The following is a 24,539-nucleotide window of genomic DNA, read 5'->3' as shown; positions in this document are numbered from 1 at the left end:
TCTTAGTCTTAGGGTTTTAAGTTTTAGCTCCATATTGGGCATGGAGCCTACCTAAAAAACAAAAAACAAAAAAAAAAACACACAAAAAAACAAACAAACCGAAAACAACCCCCTCCCCCAAGGGTGTCTGGCTGGCTTGACGCATGATTCTTAATCTGAGGGTCATGAGTTCAAGCCCCATGTTGGTCCTAGAGCTTACTAAAAAAAAAAAAAAAACACATTAGCAACTCTCAGCATTGTAAAAAAGCAAATGATGGTTTAAACTAGCTTTCATCACTCATCTAGATTTAATAAAACATAAGAAAGAATGGACTTTCTAGGGCTGAATATGCTGTTTGTCTCAAAAACCTCATTAAAATCTAATCAAGCCCCTAGACCTAACTTCCAGTGTACTAGAAATACAGGAAAGGTGAAAATAATCAGAAAAATCGAGATGTGGGGCATTCTATAGGACAACTGACCTAGACTCTTAAAAAAAAAAAAAAGCCTGTAAAATACTTTTAAGACAAGTGCAGGAATCTGAATATAGCCTAGATATTAGATATTATAGAATTATGGGCTAATTTTATTAGGTGATAATGATGTGGTAATGTAGGATCTCATATTCTTAAGAGATGCATGCTGAAATATTACAGGTGAAATGTCATGATGTCTCCAATTTACTTTCAAGCACTTCAGCAAAAATAAAATGTAATTTGCATATAAAGAGAAAAGCACACATGACAACAGCTTAACTGTTGTTGACTCTAAGGTAGAGGGTATTCGGATATTCGTCGTATTCTTCTTCCAACTTCTATATATGAAATTTTTCATAATGAAAAGTTGGGGACAAAGGACCTCATTACCAAATCACACATGTACCATTACAAGAACTCTAAAAAGGTAGTAAAGCAATCTATTTTGGAGGACTATAATAATTACTACAGACTTGGAGTAGCACCTTTACAATATGCTAAGAAGATGAACTTATTTACAATTATCTAAGTTTTGCTATAACTTTACCAGACATGTTTCTACTGAGAGGATGGTTAAAGTATTTTCAAATGTAAGTTATCAATCTTACCCAGAACTCCTAAAGATTGGTCACTCATTGCACAAATAGCCTCTGCAAAAGGAACCACCAGGCTCTCCCAGTTATTATAATCATGCATCATGGGGCATTCAGGGAGAAGGAAGAAAATCTCTAAAGCTTCTTGGTGTGGAGAATGAAATGGAAGATTTTTGAGCAGATTATCCTTGAGACTTGTTGTTATCTGTGGTCAAAAAGGATCAGGGAAAAGACACTCAAAACACAGCAAGAACTGGATGTAACTTGTAATAAAATAACATCTAGAACCTGGAGTTTCATTCCACCGAGAAACTGGAATAACCATTCAGTCCTAAAACCCATGTTTACATCCAATCTCACAAAGCCCCCCAACTACCCAATGTATAGACATGTGACAAGTGTTATCCCATTTAATTGCTATGAAGCGTGAAGGAAGTCAAGGAGAAATCATGTAAGAATTATACAGAATGAACAAGGAATTCAGAACTAACAGGCAGCCCTTCCAATAATAAGTACTACATCCTACCCCCTCATTCCACTATCACACCTCATTAACCCCATACACAAAAACGCAATAACCCCAACAACAAAAACCAACATGGTTTCCTACCATTTCCTCATAGGACCACCTGCCTTATCACAAACTTTCTCCTCTACCAACGAAAGCTTTTAATCCTTCCAATCTCCTTACCATTTCCTCAATTCAGAACATAAATGTTTGGGGAAAATACACACGAAAAAGAATACAGGCAGCCCCTGGTAAGGGGGATGTTCATATCAAAAAGTGTTCTCATTTCTACACTTATGTTTAAAATAATTGTAGGGCAGCCCCAGTGGTGCAACAGTTTAGCACCGCCTTCGCTCAGAGCATGATCCTGGAGACCTGGGATTGAGTCCCACGTTGGGCTCCCTGCATGGAGCCTGCTTCTCCCTCTGCCTGTGTCTGTGCCCCTCTCTCTCTCTCTCTCTCTCTGTGCCTCTCATGAATAAATAAAATCTTTTTTAAAAAAATAAATAAAAATAATTGTAAATAACATGTTGTCCGTATTCTCTGTACCAATCTCAACAAATCCTTTAATCATCTTCCTTATGGCCATAAATTGACAAAATTCCCTCTAAGAGAGTGTGTGCATCTATGTATAGGGGTGTGTGTGTGTATGTACAGATGAATGACTTAGACTATTTGTCATCTATGTGACTACTAGAGCAACCATTTTGCCCCATGGGGCCAATTCCTGAATGCTAGCTGAATTTCACCTGATTTGGATATGCTACAGGGTCTCAGAGACTCTCTGGAAACAAAGTATTTCTTCGGAAATTTTGAATTCTTACAAAAAATGTTTTAGTGTGTTTTCTTTTTCTAAACAAGAATCTAAAGAATACCACCATGTTAGCAATCCAGTCCTTCTGGGTTAACTCTTTAAAGTCGTTTCTTGCTTTATTTAAGTCCAAGTGAATAAGCATCGTTTCTGCAGCTATTCTATAGAAGGAAGATAAATTTAAAAATAGATGAGTAAGTAAATAGATGAAGACACTTCAAAATCAAATATTTGATCAGATTATTTATCTGAATGAAGAGTTTCTTCTAAACTTTATTTCATTTCAGGAGTGCCCGGGTGGCTCAGATGGTCAAGCATCTGCCTTTGGGTCAAGTCATGATCCCAGGTCCTGGGACTGAGCCCCACGCTGGGATCCCTGCTCAGGAGGCAGTCTGTTTCTCCCTCTGCCTCTGCCTCTCCCCCATGCTCATGCTCGCTCACTCGCTCCCTCTCTCTGTCTCAAGTAAATAAATAAAATCTTTACAAAGATAAAAATATAAACCTTATTTCATTTAAATAAAATTATTTTTTCCCTCAACTTTACAATTAAAGATAATCTGACTAAATACAAATACAAGTGAAAATGTAGTTGACCACTTATGATTATTTCTAAAGGCTTTAAAATATATCAAGACCACATTAACAATATACCTACTATCCAAGTTTAACTCAGATATTATATTAAATATTTATTTTTTTAAAAAGCCACAAAAAAAATTAGAGGTTTTTCACATTTCTGAAAAAAATGACCATTTCCCCCAGTTACATGAACTGAAAGTCAGGATCAAAAAAAGGGGCTTCAGGGACACCTGGGTAGCGCAGTTGGTTAAGCATCTGAATCTTGGTTTCAACTCAGATCATGATCTCATGTGTCCCGGGATTGAGCCCCACATTAGGCTTCATGCTAGGCATGGAACCTGCTTAAGATATCTCTCCCACTCCCTCTGCCCCTCCCATTCGTGCTCTCTCTTTCAATTAAGTAAATAAGTAAATTGGGCTTATTGGGCATGATCCTGGAGACCCTGGATCGAGTCCCACATCAGGCTCCCTGCATGGAGCCTGCTTCTCCCTCTGCCTGTGTCTGCCTCTCTCTCTCTCTCATGAATAAATAAATAAAATCTTTAAAATAAAATAAAAAGGGGGGCAGCCTTCAGAGCAGTAAATTCTTAGTGTTGCAACGAAAATTACTAATGAAATGTTTAAATATCTTAACTTGTGAATTATATTTATTCTTAACATATTTATGTTCACTATCTTAGAAACACATTCTTTGCAAAATAATACAAATATTTAGTGTCTCAAAATAGAAAACATTTTTTAGATATATATTATATAAATATTCAGGAAAAGAGATGCAAAGCTGTTCTTTCATAATATTTAAAAATTCAAAGAAACTTTAACATCTTGCATTAGGAAATGGTTAAATTAAGGTATGTCCTTCCCATGGAATAATCATGTAGCCATTATAATGACGTTAAAGAAAAATATTGAATAATATGAAATGAATAAAATAGAAAATGGACATATATATTAAGGATAAAGTAATACATATAATCCCATTTCTAGTAAAAAAATAAATTTTCACAGAAAAAAGATATATACACAAATGCTATTCCTCTTAAATGGTGCAATATGGGTGATTTTCAGTGTTTTCATCATAGGTCTTTATTTTTGACATTTTCTACAGTGCACATATATTTGTTTTTGTTAAAAAAAGCTAAGTTTTAGGGATGCCTAGGTGGCTCGGTCAGTTAGGTGTCCAACTCTTGATTTCTACTCAGGCCATAATATCAGGGTCATGATCTCAAGCCTCATGTTGGACACTTAGTGGGAAGTCTGCTTGAAATTCTCTCTCTCCCTCTGCCTTCCCACTCCACATGCACGTGCGTGCACTCTCATATAAAAAGAAATAAACATTTTTTAAAAACTTAGTTTTTAAAGAAACAAACACAGAGCTAGTTATTTTACCCTTAAGCCACTTTCTTTCTTTCTTTCTTTCTTTCTTTTTTTAAGATGAGATGGCATTCCTTCTTTTTTTTTAAGATTTTTAAAATTTATTTATTCATAGAGACAGAGACAGAGAGAGAGAGAAGCAGAGACACAGGCAGAGGGAGAAGCAGGCATCATACAGAGAGCCTGATGTGGGACTTGATCCAGGGTCTCCAGGATCACGCCCTGGGCTGCAGGCGGCGCTAAACCGCTGTGCCACCGGTAAGCCACTTTCTTTATAGTCTTTCATTTTTTAAATTAAAATACATGGGACCCCTGGGTGGCTCAGTGGTTTAGCCACTGTCTTCAGCCCAGGGCCTGATCCAGGAGACCGGGGATTGAATCCCACAACAGGCTTCCTGCATGGAGCCTGCTTCTCCCTCTGCCTGTGTCTCTGCCTCTCTCTCATGAATAAATAAATAAAATCTTTTAAAAAATAAATAAATACAATTGATACATAATATTGTATTAGTCTCAGGTGTGTACATAACAAATTAACACATATATATATGCAAAATAATTACATCAGTCTAATTAACATCCATATAGTCACAAACTTATTTTCTTATAATGAGTACTTATAAGATCTACTCCCTTAGCAACTTTCAAATATATAATCCAGTATTAACTATAGTCACCATGCTATACACACTAACAGAATCTTGAACTTTATAAATACATATATGTGTTACCTTTCCTTTAAGAAACTTCCAATCAGACAAGCAGGAGATGAAAATATTTCTCTGATTTCCCTGTATTACAAATAAGATGGTGGTTAAATCATAGTGTATGCCTCATTATAGCATGACATGATAAATAAAACATCTCATAACTGTCCTTCAAACTTCTCAGTCTCTGATTTGTTTGCATATTGCCTTGGACAGCTAAATGTCTATTCTATTCCATTTTCTCAATCTCAAAGTTTCAGTGGCAAATGTGAGTAATAAAAAGTATGTACTCAGAGAAGCCCCAGGGAAAGAGGAAAAGGAATGACCCAGGGTATTTCCTTGAATAAATAAGACATTCCCATCCCACCCAGCTTTCCAAGCCCTATTTATTTCTGTTCCACTTAAGAAAAAAAAATTACCAGAAATTAAATGGGAGGATGGGGGTGAGGAGGGTATGCTCAGTTCCACTTGGAAGTAATAGCACAAGTAGGTTTTTTAAATTATCAAAGTACAGTTGATATAGAATGTCATATCAGTTTCAGGTGTAGCACCCAGTGATTTGACATTTCCACATATTTTTTTTTAAGGATTTTGTTTATTTATTCAGAGAGAGACAGAGACAGAGACACAGGCAGAGGGAGACACAGGCAGGCTCCATGCAGGAAGCCCGACGCGGAACTCGATCCCAGGTCTCCAGGATCACACCCCAGGCTGCAGGCAGCGCTAAACCGCTGTGCTACGGGGGCTGCCCGACAATTCCACATATTATGCAACACTCAGCATGGTGATTATAGTCACCAGCACAGTTCTTGATCACCTATGCAGATTATGATGTAGCTATTTTATACAACCAATTTTCAGAATTAGGAAATCATACCTAAAAATATCTCTAAAAAGAAATATTTATAAAAGTAAATATAATCTTTATAGATGGTATGAGTTGTATCATTTTGAGCAAGACTGGCCACTCTGTTCAGCTGTGAATAGGAAGTCTACAAAACAAGTGGTTTGGTCAAAGGTCAAAGAGGGATGGGAAATTATATAGGTTGTATCTCCTACTCAGAACAGTCAGTCACAGAGTGTTTGGGTGGCTCAGTGGTTGAGCGTCTGCCTTCGGCTCAGGTAGTGATCCTGGGGTCCTGGGATAAGTCCCCACATCAGGCTCCTGTAGGGAGCCTGCTTCTCCCTCTGCCTATGTCTCTGCCTCTCTGTGTCTCTCATGAATAAATAAAATCTTAAAAAAAAAAAAAAGAACAATTACAATATATGCAAACATATCAAGGATCCAGAGAAGTCCTCCAATAAAGAAAGCTGCCCTCATGGAGTTTATATGTTAGTTGTGATGTTAAATTTTAATGTGTCAATTGGCTAGGCCATGGTACCTAAATATCTGGTCAAACACCAAGCCAGATGTTGCCATGAAGATATTTTTTAGAGGAGATTATCATTCATGTCAACAGACTCTGAGTAATGTGGATCATCCCCCTTAATGAGGGTGTGCCTCATTCAATCATCAAAGGCCTTAAGAGAAAAAGGCTCCCAGGCATCGAGAATTCTGCTTTCAGACTGCCTGAGGACTCAAGCTGCAGTATTAACCTTCTCTGGGTCTCCAGCCTGCTGACTTACATTACATATTTTGCACTTATGAGTTTCTACAACTGTGTGCGCCAATTCCTCAAAAAGAAACCTCTGTCTCTACACACACACATGCACCTTCTCCGTTGTTTCCCTGAAGATCTCTGGCTGATGGGCCATGGGGGACCACAAAACCTCATGTCTCTGTACTGTGCAGAACCAGCCAGGGCAAAATGCTACTTTACAGAACTGTATGAGCAGAGAGACACATGGGTTGTACCTTTTTGTATTTTGCCACTGCTTAGTCCCCACGTCAGCGATCCACCTCTTTATGGTCCACTCATTCAGTGTAGGAATTCTCCTCCTCAGATTAACATAGGGATTCTGTGCATAAACAAGCAAGTAAAACACAGGAATTGATACCCAACAGAAATAAGTATCCAACTTTGAGGCACATTCTAAGGATACAGGGCATACTAATTTTTAAATATGGATAATATAGCTATGGGAAATCAAAGATTTTACCAAGAAGTAATCAATCATTGGCCTGGTTATCAACTTCTTGCCCAAGGGGCTTAAAAATTAAAACCAAGGTAAATTTCTCTGAATGCTCCAACACTCAGCACTTTAAATAGGTATTAGGAGAGTCAAACAAGTATCACACAGCCTCAAGGGGAAGATCCTACAAGGGCTGTAAGAGTGAGAGGAACTCAGTTTGCCTCAGCAGAGTAGGATGAGAAGGTTATGAACTTATTATTCACAGGCCTATGAACCTGTCTTTCTTAGTTCTGGCCAGCAAAATCATTTTAGAATGTCAACCTGATGGCCTGCTAGGATCCTGACTGAATGCTACTGGCAAGGCAAAGGAAAGATCTAAGGATATCTGATTTGACATTTACCAGAGACAAATCTGCTGATTTCTGTGAGTCAATACTTATTCAGTTTAGACAATCAATAATGTTTAGCTATTCCCTGAAGGTCACCTTAGGAACTAGGTAATTTTGAAATTCACCACACTTGGGATCCTGAAACCCTTCATTTTGTCTAAAATACCAAGTTACGGGGACACGTGGGTGGCTCAGTGGTTGAGCATCTGCCTTCAGCTCAGGTGGTGATCCCAGGGTCCTAGGATAGAGTCCCTCATCAGGTTCCCTGCAGGGAGCCTGCTTCTTCCTCTCCCTATGTCTCTGCCTCTCTGTGCATCTCTCATGAATAAATAAATAAAATCTTTAAAATAAAATAAAAGGGGATCCCTGGGTGGCTCAGCGGTTTAGTGCCTGCCTTTGGCCCAGGGCACGATCCTGGAGTCCCGGGATCGAGTCCCGCTGTTGGGGTCCCGGCACAGCACCCGCTTCTCCCTCCTCCTGTGTCTCTGCCTCTCTCTCTCTCTCTCTATCATAAATAAATAAATCTTTAAAAAATAAAATAAAAATAAAATAAAAGTAACCAAACATCTAGAGATCAATTTTTACCTTTTTGCCCATCCAGAGCAAAATGCTTTGATTCCCTCCAGCAATCATTATTAACTCCTTTTCTGAAGTACGGCTTTCTGAAAGGAAGACAGAGAAAGTAAGAATGCAGAAGAGACACTGGCACAAACATGCACACTCGGTTTAAATCTTTCTTCTTAAACTTAGTCCTTTCATCTTTCTGATACACAGATGTAACACATTTCACACCCATAAAGAAGAAACAGACATTTCCTTCAGGGTAATATCTAGTTGGCAAACAGAGGTGACCTGCAATGTGACATCAGTTTGACATATATAATTAATGCAAATGTTTATATAAAATAGTCAAACTAGTATTTGATTAGTTAACTGATCCCTGCTTTAATTCAGGTCTCAGTACTAAAAGCTGTCTTCTAGAACTCAGGATTTAACCAATACCTATTGACTGTAAAGAATGTAAATAGCACTTCAAAAGACTAAGTGGTTCTAAGAAATCAAATATATGAACTGCTCAAAGAAATAATCCTACTGTTCATTTTCCTAGAACTTAACTTAAAAGAATTCTGGTACCATAGATCACCACTAAGGTTTCAGAAGCAAGTAACCGAAGTGCTCTGAAGCAGTTCTATACCAGTGTTTCAGAGTGCTGTGACTCAGGCCACAGTTCAAATCCAGCCAAACCACTGACTGGCTGTTAAGAAGTAGCTAACCCTTCACCCTCCAAGTCTCTGAAAGCACAGATCTCGCAGAACTGTTTAAGGACCAGTGAGATAACACATGTCAGCACAGTTACAGTTCCTGGCATATGTCAGCGGCTCAACATTCTCAGGGCTTTATGTGATTGTGAGTCAGTTGCCAGGTAAAAAAAAAAAAACCCCAATCACCACGGAATTAATAGGTCTCCTGCAGCATATGCCTCTGGATCCATATAATCTATTTTATGTTCTATCATTTTAGGTCCACATTAATTTTAATCTAAAGGGGTAAGAGAAAACTAATGGTTATTTTAACTTGATTGGTTATACTGAATATTTTAAGTTCTTTACATATAAAAAAAAAGAAACAAAACAATGAAACCAATGTTTAGAGAAATTCCCTTCAGAGCCATATATTTTTTTCCTTGTCATATTACACACTTCAAAAAATCAGTTTCTTGACAATGGTATTTTGCCAAATCCCATGTTCCTATAAAATTTACCAAATTTGAGCTCTTCATTTGATGGCAATTTCATGGGAAGTGGTATCAGCTGATTATGTGTTCCACCGTTTCCCAGTTGTCCTTCTTTTCCAGAACCAAAAGAAAAGACCTTCCCCAAATCAGAAACATAGGCAAGTGTGTGCCACCTATTAAAAGAAAGCACCTATGGTCAATTCTCAATTATCTACAACTTAGAGAGTATGCAGCAACACATAAACTGCTGAAATTAGGTTTATCCAGTGAGTGAAATGAGTTAACCAACTCCCAATGGATGAAATTAGCCATCTGTAAATTAAGATAGCATTAATATTTGGGTAAGATGATTTTGGAATCCATACATCCACTCAAGGCCACGATTATTTTCCCTTGGTGAACAGCGTTCCCTCGTTCAGGAACAAGCAGTTCCTCTTGCTTGCAACTCCTTTTTCAAGCTTCAGCTTGAGAACCCCCCTCTCCCCATCCTAGAAGATGGAATGAGGTGATCCCTCTATTTCCCAAAGACCTTTACCACAATGATTCCCTGATTTACTCCAGTCTCTCCCACTCTAGATTGTGTTAAGTAAAGAATCTGGCCTTTGTCCTCATTTCCTGGAAGATAACCTCTAAGCCCTTAGAATTTCCCAGGTGACAGAAGTGTTTGTTATTCATGGCAAGATCCTGAGGTTACACCTAAAAAGTTTATCCAAGTGGCTCAGGAAGAGGTAATGGAAGCCAAACCTACTGGGAAGGAGAGGCTAGAAGCTGAGTTCACCACCATGGACAATGATTCAGTCAATCATGATTAAGCAATGAAACCCCAATAACAGCTCTGATCTTGGGTGAGCTTCTCTAGATGGCAATACTCTACATATTGTTCTGTATTGGGCTGGGAGGAATACCATTCTGTCCATGATTCCAAGGGGACTGGACAGAGGGAGCTCCTCATTTGGACTCTTTCTAGACTCTGTCCTATACATTGCTTCCTTTGACTGGTTCTAATTTGTATCCACTTCTTACAATAAATGTGAGTATGACTTTAACAGTTTTTAGTGAGTGCTGAAAGATTTTCCAGTGAATTTTCCTATGTTAATAGGGGAACTGCCCTGGTTTGTATTAAGAGATCTCTAACATGAGATTCCTCTTCTAACACATGCTACTTAAAAGAAATGTATGTTATGAAAAATTCCAAGTGGCGATAGTGTTCCCTTGAATGCAGAGAATCATACCATCCCAATCATCTGGTCTACTTTAATAATATCCATCTATGTAATTTTATTCCAGGATCATAAAAGAACAGGTCTATAGACTGAAAGTACATATATGAGTGTTTTACACAAAAAATTTCAGCAAATAAACACATGAACCCACTATTCAGGTAGAGCCTGAATTTGCTTGTGTTTAAGGAAAAAAAATGCCCAAAAGAGTTAAGTGTATCTGATTGAAAAGATTTCTTAACCTCACCACAACCGGAAATCCCACCGGTGAGAAGCAGACTGAATGATGTTCAAGGAATAATTAAGTAAGCCAAGGAATTTTAGTAAGTTTTTCTACTTTTAGTAAAAAGAAAACAAAAACAAAAAAAGAAACTATGAAAATCAAACTTATCAAAATATTCTACTTAAACCACCACTGACTTTATCTTACCTTCTGTGATTACTCCCTCTAAGGGGTTGTGAGAAAGTGATTACATCAATGAATAATCCTTTGTGATTCACATCTGTTTATTTTTCCCCAAATAAATGACATATTTTTCTGTGTCTCTCATGAACAAATAATAAAAATCTTTAATAAAAAAAGATGAATGTTTTTTTTTAAAAGACTTTATTTATTTATTCATAGAGACACAGAGAGAGAGACAGAGAGGGACAGAGAGAGGCAGAGACACAGGCAGAGGGAGAAACAAGCTCCACTGCAGGGAGCCCAACGTGGGACTCGATCCCGGGTCTCCAGGATCATACCCTGGACTGCAGACGGCGCTAAACCGCTGTGCCACTGGGGCTGCCCAATAAATTTATGTTTGGACAGTTACAAAGATATTTCACTAAAGGGGCAACACAGAAAGTGCATACATTTTTTAATTCTTTTTTTTTAATTTTCTTATTAAAAAAATATAATCAATGTAGGGCATGCCTGGCTGCTTCAGTCCGAGGAGCACTCAACTCTTGATCTAGGGAGTTGTGAGTTCTAGCCCTATGTTGGGTATAGAGATTATTTAAATACATATTTTCTAAAAAACCAATGAAAACAAATATATATTCTAAAATAAAGATTACCTAACAATGTAAATTAAGCATCTTGACCCCTGTGAAAATGTATACTTTTAAATCAATCAAAAAACTATGAGGGCAGCCCCAGTCGCTCAGTGGTTTAGCGCCGCCTTCCCTCGGAGGGCCTGATCCTGAAGTTCCAGGATCGAGTCCCATGTTGGGCTCCCTGAATGGAGCCTGCTTCGTCCTCTGCCTGTGTCTCTGCCTCTGTCTGTCATGAATAAATAAAAATCTTAAAAAAGCAAACAAAACTGATGGAAGTTTTATTAAATTATCTATCTAAATTTATTGTATTCACTTCATTAATTTTCATGGACACTTTACAACTTACCTTCCACATGCTACCTGGGTCACTCTATTCCCAGCAAGCTCAGTCACCAAACGGGGTCTTAACTCATTCTGTGTTGAATTGTGACCGAGCTGCCCATATTTTCCAGCACCAAAAGTAAATACCAGCCCATCCTGAAGAAAGAAAACTTATCAGATTCTAAAGAAATACAACAGTAAGTAATATTACTGAAAAATTAATAAAAAGACTGAATAATTAATAAAATTAATATCAGGGGAGCCTGATAGGTGGCTCAGTCAGTTAAGCATCTGCCTCTTGATTTCAGTTCAGGCTATGATCTCAGGTGCATGAGATCAAGCCCCACAATGGGCTCTGTGCTCAGCAGGAAGTCAGTTTTTCCACCCCTCTCTTGGCCCCTCCCCCCCACTCATGTGCACACACTCTCTAAAATAAACAAATCTTTAAAAAAAAAAAGCAAACTCCTAAAATTATCAGGAGGACAATCCTGCATGTAGGAAGTGACCTCTTTTCCCAGGGAATCACTAAGTGTGCACACCTAGGTGTTCCTGTGCTTTCCCCACTAAAAGTTCTTCCAGAATTATCATTGGAGAGAACAGGCAACACGCACCTTTGTGAGCAGGGCAGTGTGAGAGCCACCACAAGCGAGGAATTCTACTTTCTGATTGTCCAGTGCTTCAATAAGAGAAGGAAAATCTTCACCTACACAAGGAAAAGAATAGAAGTAATAAAAAAAAAAAAAAACATCGACTTGCACATTGGAGTTCTATGCTACTAGTAAAATACCTGGACTCCCAGCTGGCAACCACAGTTCCCAAAACCCGACAGGAAAGGCCGCTGGATTGGTATATTTATTTTGGCCTAAAACTGGGGGTGAGGCAGTGGTCAAAGGCCACACACAGGAGAACTCATATGCCAAAGTGTCAAGCCAGTTCCTAGAACCCACTCTTCTTTTAGCCTAACTTCATTAACTTTAATTGCAGCATTATCTGGTATTTCCAATTCCCATCTAAAATCACCCTTTTAATAAACATACCCTTTTTTTCTTTTATATTCTCTATTCCCGGGTCACCTGGGTGGCTCAGTGATTGAACATCTGCCTTCAGCTCCGGGTGTGATCCCAGGGTCCTAGGATCAAGTCCCACATCAGGCTCCCCTTGGAGCCTGCTTCTCTCTCTGCCTAAGTCTCTGCCTCTGTGTCTTTCATGAATACGTAAATAAAATCTTAAAAAAAAAAAACTCTACTACCATGTCCCTACCCCACACTACCTCTTTTTTCTTTCAACGATTGCTTTGTCCTAGTACTTAGGGATTCAGCAAATACAGTTTAACTGCTTTTTATTCCCTTCGCCCATGGACTTATGGTTTCTCCTGAGTAACTAGCACTGGACCATGTCGGGGAAAGGTGCAGTATGACCAGTGACCCAGGGGGTAACATGTGCATTACCACAGTTGATAAAGCAGCAATGTGCCACACCTGAAAACTCCAAGAGGGTATTTTGGATCATAAAAAAATTTGCCATCTGCTTTGTGGAAGTAGTTCGATATGGGAATTACAGATTTTTTTCCCTATCTGTGTATACAGATATAATTAATACCTTATAGACTAAGTTTAGAATATGTGAGTTTCTAAAGAAATCATTAGTCTCCTTCTGTCCTAACATGGATATACTTCTGTTAACAGACATTTAAGTGCAAAGGCACTTTAGAGGTCATTTCAACCAAAAGCATCACTTTACAGAAAAAGAAAATAGTGCCTAGAGAAAAATTAAGTGACTCAGCAAGGCCTTCTCATTAGTTAACTTGCAAAGTAGGAAGCAGAGCCTAGATATTCCCAACAGTCCAATGTCCTTTCCCTGAGCCCACACAACCCTGACATACATTTAATCACAACCACCTCCACACAATGCATGTCTTCTAGATTGATTCTGCCCTGAAGACAAAGATAACCAGGAAGAACAGCATAAATGACAGTGAAGATCTAAACCATTTTTGACAGGGAGGCCCTCCCTCGAGTTAAATTCATCTCTTGTCTAACAAATATATTTGACAATAAGAGCTTGAAAATATGTTTCCATACCGTTAGTGTGGCCCAGGCCTAGTTGTCCCAAATCATTTCTTCCCCATGAGTAAATGTTTCCAGACATGGATAAGGCCATGCTGTGGGCTTTTCCCGCGGAAATCTGAACCAATGGGACTCCTGAGAGGTGCTCCACAAGCTGTGGCGTGGGGATTGAGGTGAATAGTCTTCCAACTCCAAGCTGGCCATGTAAATTCTGTCCCCACGCAAAAAGCTCACCACCTTGACATAAACAAAAGGCTGCCTTATTAAGTTTCAAGTGCAGGAAACATTAACTTAGGACATTATGTATGTTATCCATACTATACAGTCTCTTACATTCAACTTCTCAGATACTGTATGTCTGAGACAATGAAACTAGAACATCTTCTCTTTAGCAATAACAGTTATACTTCTTTACTTCCTGCCTCAAAGGGTAGTGTCCTTGCTTCCCCAAATCTCATCTTCCTAGATTGTGACTTACCAGTAATAAACCCTGAACATCCCCACTTGTCCCATATCACTAGATTGTGGGCTTCTTAAATGGTCATGTCCACCGCCCACTCCCACCCCGAAATATACCTGTTGAAATCCTAACCCTAAACGTGAAGGTATTAGGAGGTGGACCTTTGGGAGATGATGAGGATTACCTGAGATCATCAGTATGGAGCCCTCAAAAATGGGATCAGTGCCCTTAAAAGAGACATTCCAGAGAGTTCTCTTGCCCTCTCCACCACTTACATGGTGGACCTTCAAAAGACATTCAATCTGCTGACACCCTGAATCGGACCTTCAAATTCCTGCTGTTTCAGTCAGCCAATCTATGGTATTTTTGTTACAGCAGCCCGAACGGACAAAGACAGGTAGAATGGAGCTACCTGAACATATTATAATCAAAACCAAGAAATATTTATTTAAAAAACAAATCATGATGGGCCCAAGAAAACCAGAAACTTTCTACATCTGGGAAAATAAAGCCTAAAATTAATGTTTGCCTTCTGCCCACCTGCTCTGTTCATTAGCCTGAAGATTCTAAATAATTTATACATTTGAAATCATAGCACAGTATCTTGACTCCACATCTTCTTCCTTAATTGAATACATGGAGCCTATTTTTCAAGACAACTTAAGTGTTATCTGATGGAGATGACAATATCTAACAGGGTCTGAAAAAAATATATCAGAGTATTAATGTTTACTGAGTACCTCTTTGCAAAAGACTGTGCAGGATCTGGTGGGAGGCAGCACCTCTCCTTCAAATGTAATTATCAGGTGCCTACCAGCCACCAGGCATATAATGAATGATGAAATGGTTAGTTCTCTTTCTTGCTTCCCTTTCATTCTTCCTAGATTATGATTACCAGAAATAAACTCTGAATATCTTTTTTGCCCCACGTCATTAGACTCTAGGCTTCTTGAAGACCTGGTGTATCCATTTATCTCTATAACTTGAATAGGGTAGGGGATCCCTGGGTGGCTCATCGGTTTAGGGCCTGCTTTTGGCCGAGGGCATGATTCTGGAAACCCGGGATCGAGTCCCATGTTGGGCTCCCTGCATGGAGCCTGCTTCTCCCTCTGCCTGTGTCTCTGCCTCTCTCTCTCTCTGTGTCTCTCTCATGAATAAATAAATAAAATCTTTTAAATAAGTAAATAAATAACTTGAAAAGGGTAGATATTCGAAATATGTGTTGGTGAATGGATAAATTCAAACAACCAGGTCAATTTTTTATTTTTTTATTTTTTATTTTTGTTTTTTTTTTGTTGTTGTTTTTTTAATTTTTTAAATATAAGTTCATACTCTCAACTTCAACTGGGCCTTCAGCAAAGGCTCAAATTCTAGATTAGTTACTTCTATTTCACCCCAGTTTCCCTTCAGTTTGTTTCTATCTGCCTTATATATTTAAAAAAAAAAAATTTGGGGGGGCACCTGTGTGGCTCAGTGGTTAAGCATCTGCCTTTGACAAAGGTCATGATCCCGGGTCCTGGGATTGAGTCCTGCATCAGGCTCCACACAGGGAGCCTGCTTCTCCCTCTGCCTGTGTCTCTGCCTCTGTGTGTGTGTGTCTCATGAATGATCTTAAAAAAAAAAAAAAAAAAAAAAGAAATAGGAAATAATAAGGGCTGGAGAGAATCCCTGAATTTAAATGATAACGAGGAACACATAGAGGCCTGCAAACTGGCCACAAGATTAGATCCAAGGGAGTCTAAGCTCCTGTCATGGGCGCTGAAAGAGAACTAGAAAAAGGAAGCAGGTTCTAGAAAAGGCATCCATGCTTGGTCCTCTTTCCAGAATGATTCTAATTATTCAGAATATTTTCATTGTTTCTTATTTGAAAAATAAAAACATGGAACTGTTGAAATAAATCTCTCAAGTCAAGATGGAACCAGTGCTGTATCAGCAAACTGACTTACAAACTCCTTTAACTGCTCCACTTGACCAGAAACACTATATATCCAGTAAACTAATCCCCAAACACCAAGCCAACTCTGAGCCATATAGTTGTTGCCTGCTATTTCTAAATAAAATTAGATATGCAACCCCCAATCAACCATGCCCTATTTCTGCACTGTGGCTTCCAATGCTTTAGAAAACTTGCCCTTGCTCAAAATCCTTCTAGAAGAGTGCTCCACTGCTTGTGATGCACTGTACTCCTAATCCATCGATTGTCTGTCCTTGAACAAAGGGTATCAAATTCTTTACTAAATTGTTTGTTTTGTCATTTGACAGAATGCAATGTAGAAACGATGAATATGGAAACCTAAAGATTTTATAGATCCAAAAATTCTTTTATTTTGTAACAAGTGCCTTGGGGTGCCTGGCTGGCTCAGTTGGTAGAGCATGTGACTCTTGATTGACTCTATCTCAGGGTCATGAATTCAAGCCCCATACTGAGCCTAGAGCTACTTAAAAAAAAAAAAAAAAAAGAACAAGTGCCCTGAACTATAGCAAATTCAAAATCATAACTTTGTCTATTATAAAGTGAAGCACATACATTCTACTAGCTCTACATATACACATATACATGTTTATTCCTTCTAAAAAACAATATTCCAGAAAAGTACCTTTTGAGAGTGCAAGAGAATGATAATCTCCACATGTGATCTGAATTATACTTTTTTCTTGTAAAATGCATTGAAACCTGATGAAAGAAAATAAAATTTATGTCAATCACTATAATGAAAGTCACAACATCAATGTTAAATTTATTAATTGTATTTAATTGGAATTGATATAGTTCACTGATGAAATTCACTGGTCATTTCAGAATTGTTTACTTTAGAGCCACTATATAAAGCAGAGGACAAAATTCATATAAATTACCATTTTCCTATAAAAATTATGATTGCCTCTTGAGTAAAATTTAAATAATCTTTAATATAATTTTTTGTAAAAGAAAAAAAAGTTCCCTACCTTGCATGTTCTATGCTATAGTTGTACTCGAATGGTTTTCCATCTGAGGATAGAATCAGCATGTGCTCTGCTCCTTGGTCCACGGAATGTATCTTCATTTTTTTCCCTAATTTAATGCACTCTGCAGAGCAAATCCAACCAGGAATTATCACCACTCTGGTTATTACCCATTATCATTAATCATTTCGTTATAATACACTTAAAACACCCCCCAAAAAATTTCAACGAGACAACCTTGGACTTAACACGAACCTCTCTTTAAAGAAAAATTCAAGAATGAAAGCAGACAAACTAACAATGCTACTGTTTGACAACGGATTTTTTTTCTTTTTCTTAAGATTGTATTTATTTTTGAGAAGGAGAGAACGAGTGGTAGGGAGGAGGAGAGGGAGGGAAGGAAAGAGGAAAAGGGAGGGAGGAAAAAAGAGAGAAAGAGAGAGAGAAAAGCAGACTGCCTCCTGAGCAGGGAGCCCACCGTGGGGCTGGATCCCAGGATCCGGAGACCATGACCTGAGCTAAAGGCAGATGCATCCAAACACCCCGGCCATGGATTTTTTCAATTTGGGAAAGCATTGATTCATACTTTGTTTTAAACTTAATATAGGGCAGACTGGGTGGCTCAGCGGTTTAGCGCTGCCTTCGGCCCAGGGCCTGATCCTGGAGACCCGGGATGGAGTCCCTCGTAGGGCTCCCTGCATGGAGCCTGCTTCTCCCTCTGCCTGTGTCTCTGCCTCTCTCTCTATGTATCTCATAAATAAATAAATAAATAACATCTTTAAAAAATAAAAATAAAAATAAACTGAATATAGTTTTGGGGTGCCTAAGTGGCTCAGTCGGTTAAGCATCTCTCTTGGGTTTCAGGTCAGCTCATGATCTCAGGATTGTAAAATGGAGGAGCTTGGAGCCTGCTTAAGATTCTTTCTCGCCCTCTGCCCCTCCCCCCTCTAAAAAATAAAATCAAATAAATTCAATATAGTTTTAAAATAACCAATTAAATATTGTTTTGAATTCCTGTTTAATAAATTGAGACAGAAATTGAATTTGAAGCGACAGAAATGAAAAATTCTATAAGAAAATATAACAATATCTGGAGAACATAACTCATTTTAGAAAAAAATATATTGTGAAAAAAAAAAGAAAAAAATATATTGTGTATTTTGAGACCTACTCTTTCCAAATACAAAACAAATAATAATAAAACCTCTTAATTGCTCCATGTAGAAGCCAAGTTCTATATTTTTGAAAGGAAGAATTGTGTTTGAGGACTATTTTTTTTTTTTTTTTTGAGGAGGACTATTTTTAAGGAAGAATGGTGTCAAAAGAATTTTCATGGTCATTATTGCATATTTAGCCCTTTCTAAAAATTAAGAGATTTAAAAATTGTCCAGTTACCGTTTACTCTTATTTCATTTGTTCACAAAAATTAGATAGGAGATCTTGTTTTACTTTTTGGTTCTAACCAAATAGAATTTATTCATGTAAAAATCTCAAAGCACAAACCACTTCACATTAGAAATGCTATGAGAACCAAAATAGTTTGGTAATAAAGAAGAAATGGTCCAACAGACTAATGTTTTTTAGAGATCAGCATTTCAAATCACTGGGGGAGGGGGGGGGAAGTTACTCAGGGGCGGGAGAGAGGGAAAAAAAAAAGTTACTCCAAGAAAGTACTGGGTCATCAGACTAGCCATTAGGAGAAACAAGTACATCCAGATTCCTCCACCTCCTTAAAATCATTTTCAAATGCATCCAAAATTTTAATTTTAATAATAAAAGCTTAAGAGATGCCTGCGTGGCTCAGTTGGATAAGCCCCAGACTCTGGATTTCAGCTCAGGTCTTGATCTCAGGGTCTAGAGTTTGAGCCTCCCACTGGGCACCACGCTGGGCATGGAGACTACTTAAAAAAAATAAATAAAAGCTTAACATTGCTATAAAGATGAGTACATTCAAAAGAAAAAAAAAAAACAACACTTGAGCGTGGAGAGCTTTGTAACACAAAATCCGTAAGCCTTCTGCATAGAAAAGCTTGATGAAGGAGGCTACAAATAACATCAACTAAAGTTCAGTTCGGAAAAATATCACCCCGTCTATGCCGGACAAAGGGCTACTATTCTTACTCAATATTCAAATTCAAATAAATAAGAGATTGACTCAATTTTTTAAAAGGCCAGTCTAAGGTGCGACCAGGCAGTTCACCAAAAAGGAATGCAAATGACCGATAGAAAAAAAAAAAAAAAAAAAAAAAAAAAAGAAAAGATGCTGGACTTCCCTCGAGTGAAAAAGCAAAAAACGACCAGTGAAATACCATTTTCTTCGCTCAACAGATGGGCAAAATTTTCAAGATTGAGAGTGTGGCCGTTTGCTTTCTTCCACCTGCAAAACCGGAGCCACCGTTCCTAACCTCACCACCTCGGACAAGTGCCGCTGAGCGCATCCTTTAAATCGTTTGCGTATCGCGGTTGAGCACAGGAGAACCATCCCCTCCAAAGGCTCACGGAATCGCAGAACGAGTAACTGAAAAGCAAGCGCAGACGCCACGGCTCCAGGCCCTCCAGGCCCTCCAGGCCCTCCAGGCCGACGGGCCACGGCTGCCGCGAGCGGCGCGCTCCGTCCGCACCGGCTACCTGCGGGGCGCCCCCCCCCCCCACGCTGGCCTCGCCGAGGAACCGAGACCTCGGCCGCCCACACGCGCGACGCGCAAAAAGCCACCCGGCCCGCGGCGTCGAGTCCCGTCCGGAGCCGCCGCCCGCACCGCCCGCCGCCCACCCCCGCAGCCGCAGCCCGAGCCGGGGCGCCGAGCCGCACCGCCCGCCCCACTCACTCGGCTTCCTGACGTCGCTCCCCGCCGGCAGCTGGTGCACCTCGACGCCGGCCCCGCCGCGCTCCAACACCACCAGGCGCCCGCGCGAGCAGCACATCTGACGCGTCGCCTCGGCCCTCGGGGGCAGCGCCCTGCGGAGGCCCGCGGCGCTGGGGAAGAGCCAGAGCTGGGTGCCCGGCGGCTCCGCGGGGCGTCGGGGCGCGGGGCGCGGCCCGGGCGCCGGGCGCGCGCCGCCCCGAGCTCTCCTGGGGGGCCTGCGCTCCATCGCCGCCTTCCCGGGCTCCACCGTCGCGCGTCCGCTCTCCGCACCTCGGAGGAGGCCGAGCTCCCGAGGAAGCCCCGAGGAAACCGTCCCCGCGGCCGCGGCGCGCAGCCGGAGCGGGCGGACAGCGCGGCGGCGTCGAGGAACCGCAGCCTCCCCGCCCCCGCGCTCGGACGCCGGGCTCGCAACGCGCTGTGTGGGGGCGGAGCCCGCAGCTCCCGTCGGAAACGAAACCGCTGTCGGCTGTCCGGGGGCGCGGAGTAAACAGCGAGGAAAGGGAAACTGAGCGGCTCACGAATGGGCTTGGAAGGCGGCCGAGCCGGCGGGGTGCTGGCAGGTGGCGAGGCGGGCGGGCGGGCGGGGCTGAGGAGGTGCCCCCGGGCGGGCCGCGGCCGCCAGAACCGGACCTAGTGGCCTTCGAAGAAACCGCGCAGCTCCGCCGCGAGCAGCGGCGGCCCAGGCGGGCGTCCAGAATCGCCGGGAGTTCCTGCCGTAGGGGCCGCGACTCGGCCGGGCGCTCGGTTTCGGCTCCGCCACACGATCGTGAGGAGCAGAGCGAGCGCCGCGCGGCCGGCCCCTCGGCGCCCCGCGACGCGCCCCCCGCCCCGTCCGGACGGCGTGGCTTGCCGGTTCCGCAGCTCCTCAGTCCTGTGCAGCCTTCACGCCGGTGGGTTTGTTGTTGTTGTTGTTTCCCCTACACTTAGCATAGGGCTTTTTGGGGAGCTTTAACCTGTGGTGTTTCATTGGTCACCGGCCAGTCAGTAGCTGTTGGTGAGTGTTACCACCACACGCGGATACACGACGACCGGCGCTTTATCCACTCGCCAGGTCACCGGCATTGCAGTTCTCTCCAGGCTGGAGCTACAGTGAATGAAGCTGCTTCGGACCGTGAGCACGTCTTGGAGTGGATCAGTGTGTTCCTTTCTTATAAGTAAATACCTAAAACTGGGGGACGGCCGGGTGGCTCAGGGCGTGACCCCGGGGTCCCGGGCTGGAGTCCCCCATCGGCCTCCCCACAGGGAGCCTGCTCCTCCCTCTGCCTGTGTCTCTGCCTCTCTCTCTCCGGATGTCTCATGAATAAATAAATAAAATCTTTAAAATAAATATAGTGGGATTGCTCTATGGTATGGTAAATACATACGAATATAAGAAACTATCAAATCTTTGTGAGGTGCTGTGTGCCCTTTTTGCATTCCCTCCACCGCTTTATGGCCGTGCCAGTCCCTCTCTCTCTCTCTCTCTCTCTCTTTTTTTTTTAGGATTCTATTTATTTATTCATGAGAGACAGAGAGAGAGAGAGAGGCAGAGACACAGGCAGAGGGAGAAGCAGGCTCCTCGCAGGGAGCCCGATGTGGGACTCGATCCCTGATCCTGGGATCAGCCCAGAGCAGAAGACAGACACTCAACTGCTGAGCCACCCAGGTGTCCCCCTGCCCATCCCTCCATATCCTTGAGGACATTTGAATCGTCGTCTTTTTAATTATAGCAGTTATGAAGCGGGAGAGCTAGGTTCTTGTCTCATGGAGTGGAAGAAGGAACCCCGCCCCCCCAAACACATACACATACACACACACACACACACGCACACACACGCACAGGAGAGTAAAGCAATAGAGTTTTATTAAGTGAGGATACAGAAAAAAACTCTTAGGACCTAAAGGCCAGGACAGGGTTGCCAACCTGGGCTTCCACTGACAGAGTCTTTAATTTAGAACCGACCAGGGAGCTTGTGGCCTTATCACTCTTGTGATATTTTGGCTTGAGTAAGGACTGGTGATAACATCTCTAAGGGCTTCTTTTTTAGGTCTGGTTATTCTTGTTGGTCACAGGTGACTGTCATACAAAAGATACCACCATCACCACAACCACCAGCCCCCCCCAACACACACACATCTAGGGCAAAGTGGTCAGTTTGTTCCCTTCTCTCTGGTTTCCTTACACCTCAGCATTTTGGGAATTTTTTTTTTTTAAGATTTTATTTATTCAGGAGAGACACACACACACACAGAGGCAGAGACACAGGCAGAGGGAGAAGCAGGCTCCATGCAGGGAGCCTGACGCGGAACTCGATCCCGGGTCTCCAGGATTACACCCTGGGTTGCAGGCGGTGGCTCAACCGCTGCGCCACCGGGGCTGCCCATTTTAGGGATTTTTTGAGTCTGATCTTGTAGCCCCCTTCCTATGTCTCCCACCTGTCCCTTACTCAGTTGCAGTGGCCTGTCTATGTGTATATCTTACTGTGGTTTTAATTTCCATTTCCCTAATGTTTAATGATGTTGAAGCATCTTTTCATGTGTTTATTAGTGCTAATCTGTCTCTTCTTTGGTGAAATGTCTATTCACATCTTTTGCTGTTTATTGATTTGCTTATTATCTCAAAGTTCTTTCTATATATTACAGTTCCTCATGTTATATATCAAGTTCTTTATTAGATATGTTTTGAAATGTTTTCTATCCATCTGTGGCTTGCCTTTTAATTTTATTAAGTGTCTTTGAAGAGCTGAAGTTTTTTATTTTTAATGCAATTTATCCATTTTTTTCTTTTATATAGTTAATGCCTTTCCTTTCCTTTCCTTTTCTTCTTTTTCTGTCTTAGGAAATCTTTGCTTAACCCAAGGTTGTAAGGATTTTCTTATATATTATCTTCTAGAAGTTTTATTGTTTTAGGTCTTTGTTACACTTCAAATGAATTTTTCTTTATGGTGTGAGGTAGGATAGGGGTTAATTTTTGACCTTACAGATTTCCAGGTGTTCTAGAGCTAGCCTCCCCCCCCCCTTGAATTACTATATGGTCCTTGTCAAAACTCGGCTAGCTATGTGTAATTGGATTTATTTCTGGAATTTTTACTGTATCTCTTGGATCTATGTCTATTTTTTTAGATTATATTTATTTATTCATGAGAGACACATACAGAGAGGCAGAGACATAGGCAGAGGGAAAAGCAGGCTCCCTATGGGGAGCCTAATGTGGGATTCCATCCTGGGATCCCAGGATCACGACCTAAGCGAAAGACAGACGCTCAACCACTAAGCCACCCAGGTGTCCCTATGTGTCTATTTTTACTTCAAGACCACACTGCCTTCATTACTGTAGATTACAATTAAGTCTCAAAATCAGTTCATTCAAATGCTCCACCATTGTCTTTCTTCAGTGTTGTTCTGGCTATTCTATCTGATTGTTTGTTTTGGCTATTTTAGGTCCTCCATATTTCCATATATATTTTAGGATGTTTATATCTACAAAACAGACTGCAGGGATTTTGAGATTGCACTAAATCAAATCATTTGGGAAGAATTGACCTACTGTTTATTTATTCCTTCGTCCATGAGTATCTCTCTCTTCATTTTCTTTTTTAAAGGCTTATTTATTGGGACACCTGGGTGGGTCAGTGGTTGAGCATCTGCCTTTGGCTCAGATCGTGATCCAGGGGTCCTGGGATTGAGTCCTGCATCGGGCTCCCCACAGGGAGCCTGCTTCTCCCTCTGCCAATGTCTCTGTGTCTCTCATGAATAAATAAATAAATTCTTAAAAAAAAAAGGTTTATTTAAGAAAGAGAGAACATGTGCACCCATTCATGCTGGAGGGAGGGTCAGAGACAAACAGACTCCCAGATGAAGCCGGAAAGGAGGGGCTGCTCCGTCCTATGAGGCAGAGGTCAAGACCAGAGGCTAACCAAGAATTGGAGGCCTAATCGACTCAGCCACGTAGGTGCAACTTCCCCATTAATTTAAAGCTTCCCTAATGTCTTTCAGCAATTTTTTCTAGTTTTCACTGTATAGTTTAACATATCTTGTTAAATTTATTCTTAAATATTTTTTGGTTTTACAAATACTTTAAAAATTTTTAATTATAGGATTGTTAGTATGTGTATAAGTAGTTAATTTTTTTTTAATTTTATTTATTTATGATAGGCACACAGTGAGTGAGAGAGAGAGAGAGGCAGAGACACAGGCAGAGGGAGAAGCAGGTTCCATGCACCGGGAGCCCGACGTGGGATTCGATCCCGGGTCTCCAGGATCACGCCCTGGGCCAAAGGCAGACGCTAAACCACTGCGCCACCTAGGGATCCCTAATTAGTTAATTTTTATATATTGACCTTGAATCCTGAGACCTTTCTATACTTACTTAATACTTCTAGTAGGTTTTGTTTTGTTTTAGATTCCTTAGGATCTTCTGGAGGTAA

The 24,539-nt window shown here is 41.0% G+C and overlaps 1 protein-coding gene across 2 annotated transcripts in view; it reads right to left on the bottom strand.

The window, feature by feature from the left end:
- Positions 1-20,433, bottom strand: part of HERC5 (HECT and RLD domain containing E3 ubiquitin protein ligase 5) — a 43,321-nt gene extending 22,888 nt beyond the window's left edge. The window contains exons 1-12 of one of the 2 annotated variants that reach the window (XM_025425126.3): positions 20,095-20,433; positions 17,273-17,393; positions 16,924-17,000; positions 13,882-14,103; positions 12,412-12,503; positions 11,826-11,956; positions 9,249-9,394; positions 8,072-8,148; positions 6,880-6,983; positions 5,049-5,108; positions 2,435-2,528; positions 1,064-1,253 (exon numbers count right to left, since the gene is read on the bottom strand). In XM_025425126.3, coding sequence (XP_025280911.3) covers positions 1,064-1,253; positions 2,435-2,528; positions 5,049-5,108; positions 6,880-6,983; positions 8,072-8,148; positions 9,249-9,394; positions 11,826-11,956; positions 12,412-12,503; positions 13,882-14,103; positions 16,924-17,000; positions 17,273-17,393; positions 20,095-20,359 — 1,579 coding nt within the window. In that variant the 5' untranslated portion in view covers positions 20,360-20,433. The remainder of the gene's footprint in view (positions 1-1,063; positions 1,254-2,434; positions 2,529-5,048; positions 5,109-6,879; positions 6,984-8,071; positions 8,149-9,248; positions 9,395-11,825; positions 11,957-12,411; positions 12,504-13,881; positions 14,104-16,923; positions 17,001-17,272; positions 17,394-20,094) is intronic. The other variant, XM_025425117.3, reaches the window with a different exon arrangement.
- Positions 20,434-24,539: the final 4,106 nt, after the last annotated feature.

The sequence above is a fragment of the Canis lupus genome, chromosome 32 (genome assembly GCF_003254725.2).
Source record: "Canis lupus dingo isolate Sandy chromosome 32, ASM325472v2, whole genome shotgun sequence".
Classification (NCBI taxonomy): domain Eukaryota; kingdom Metazoa; phylum Chordata; class Mammalia; order Carnivora; family Canidae; genus Canis; species Canis lupus.
The sequence above is the reverse complement of the archived record's forward strand: the minus strand, read 5'-3'. Positions and strand labels throughout refer to the sequence as shown.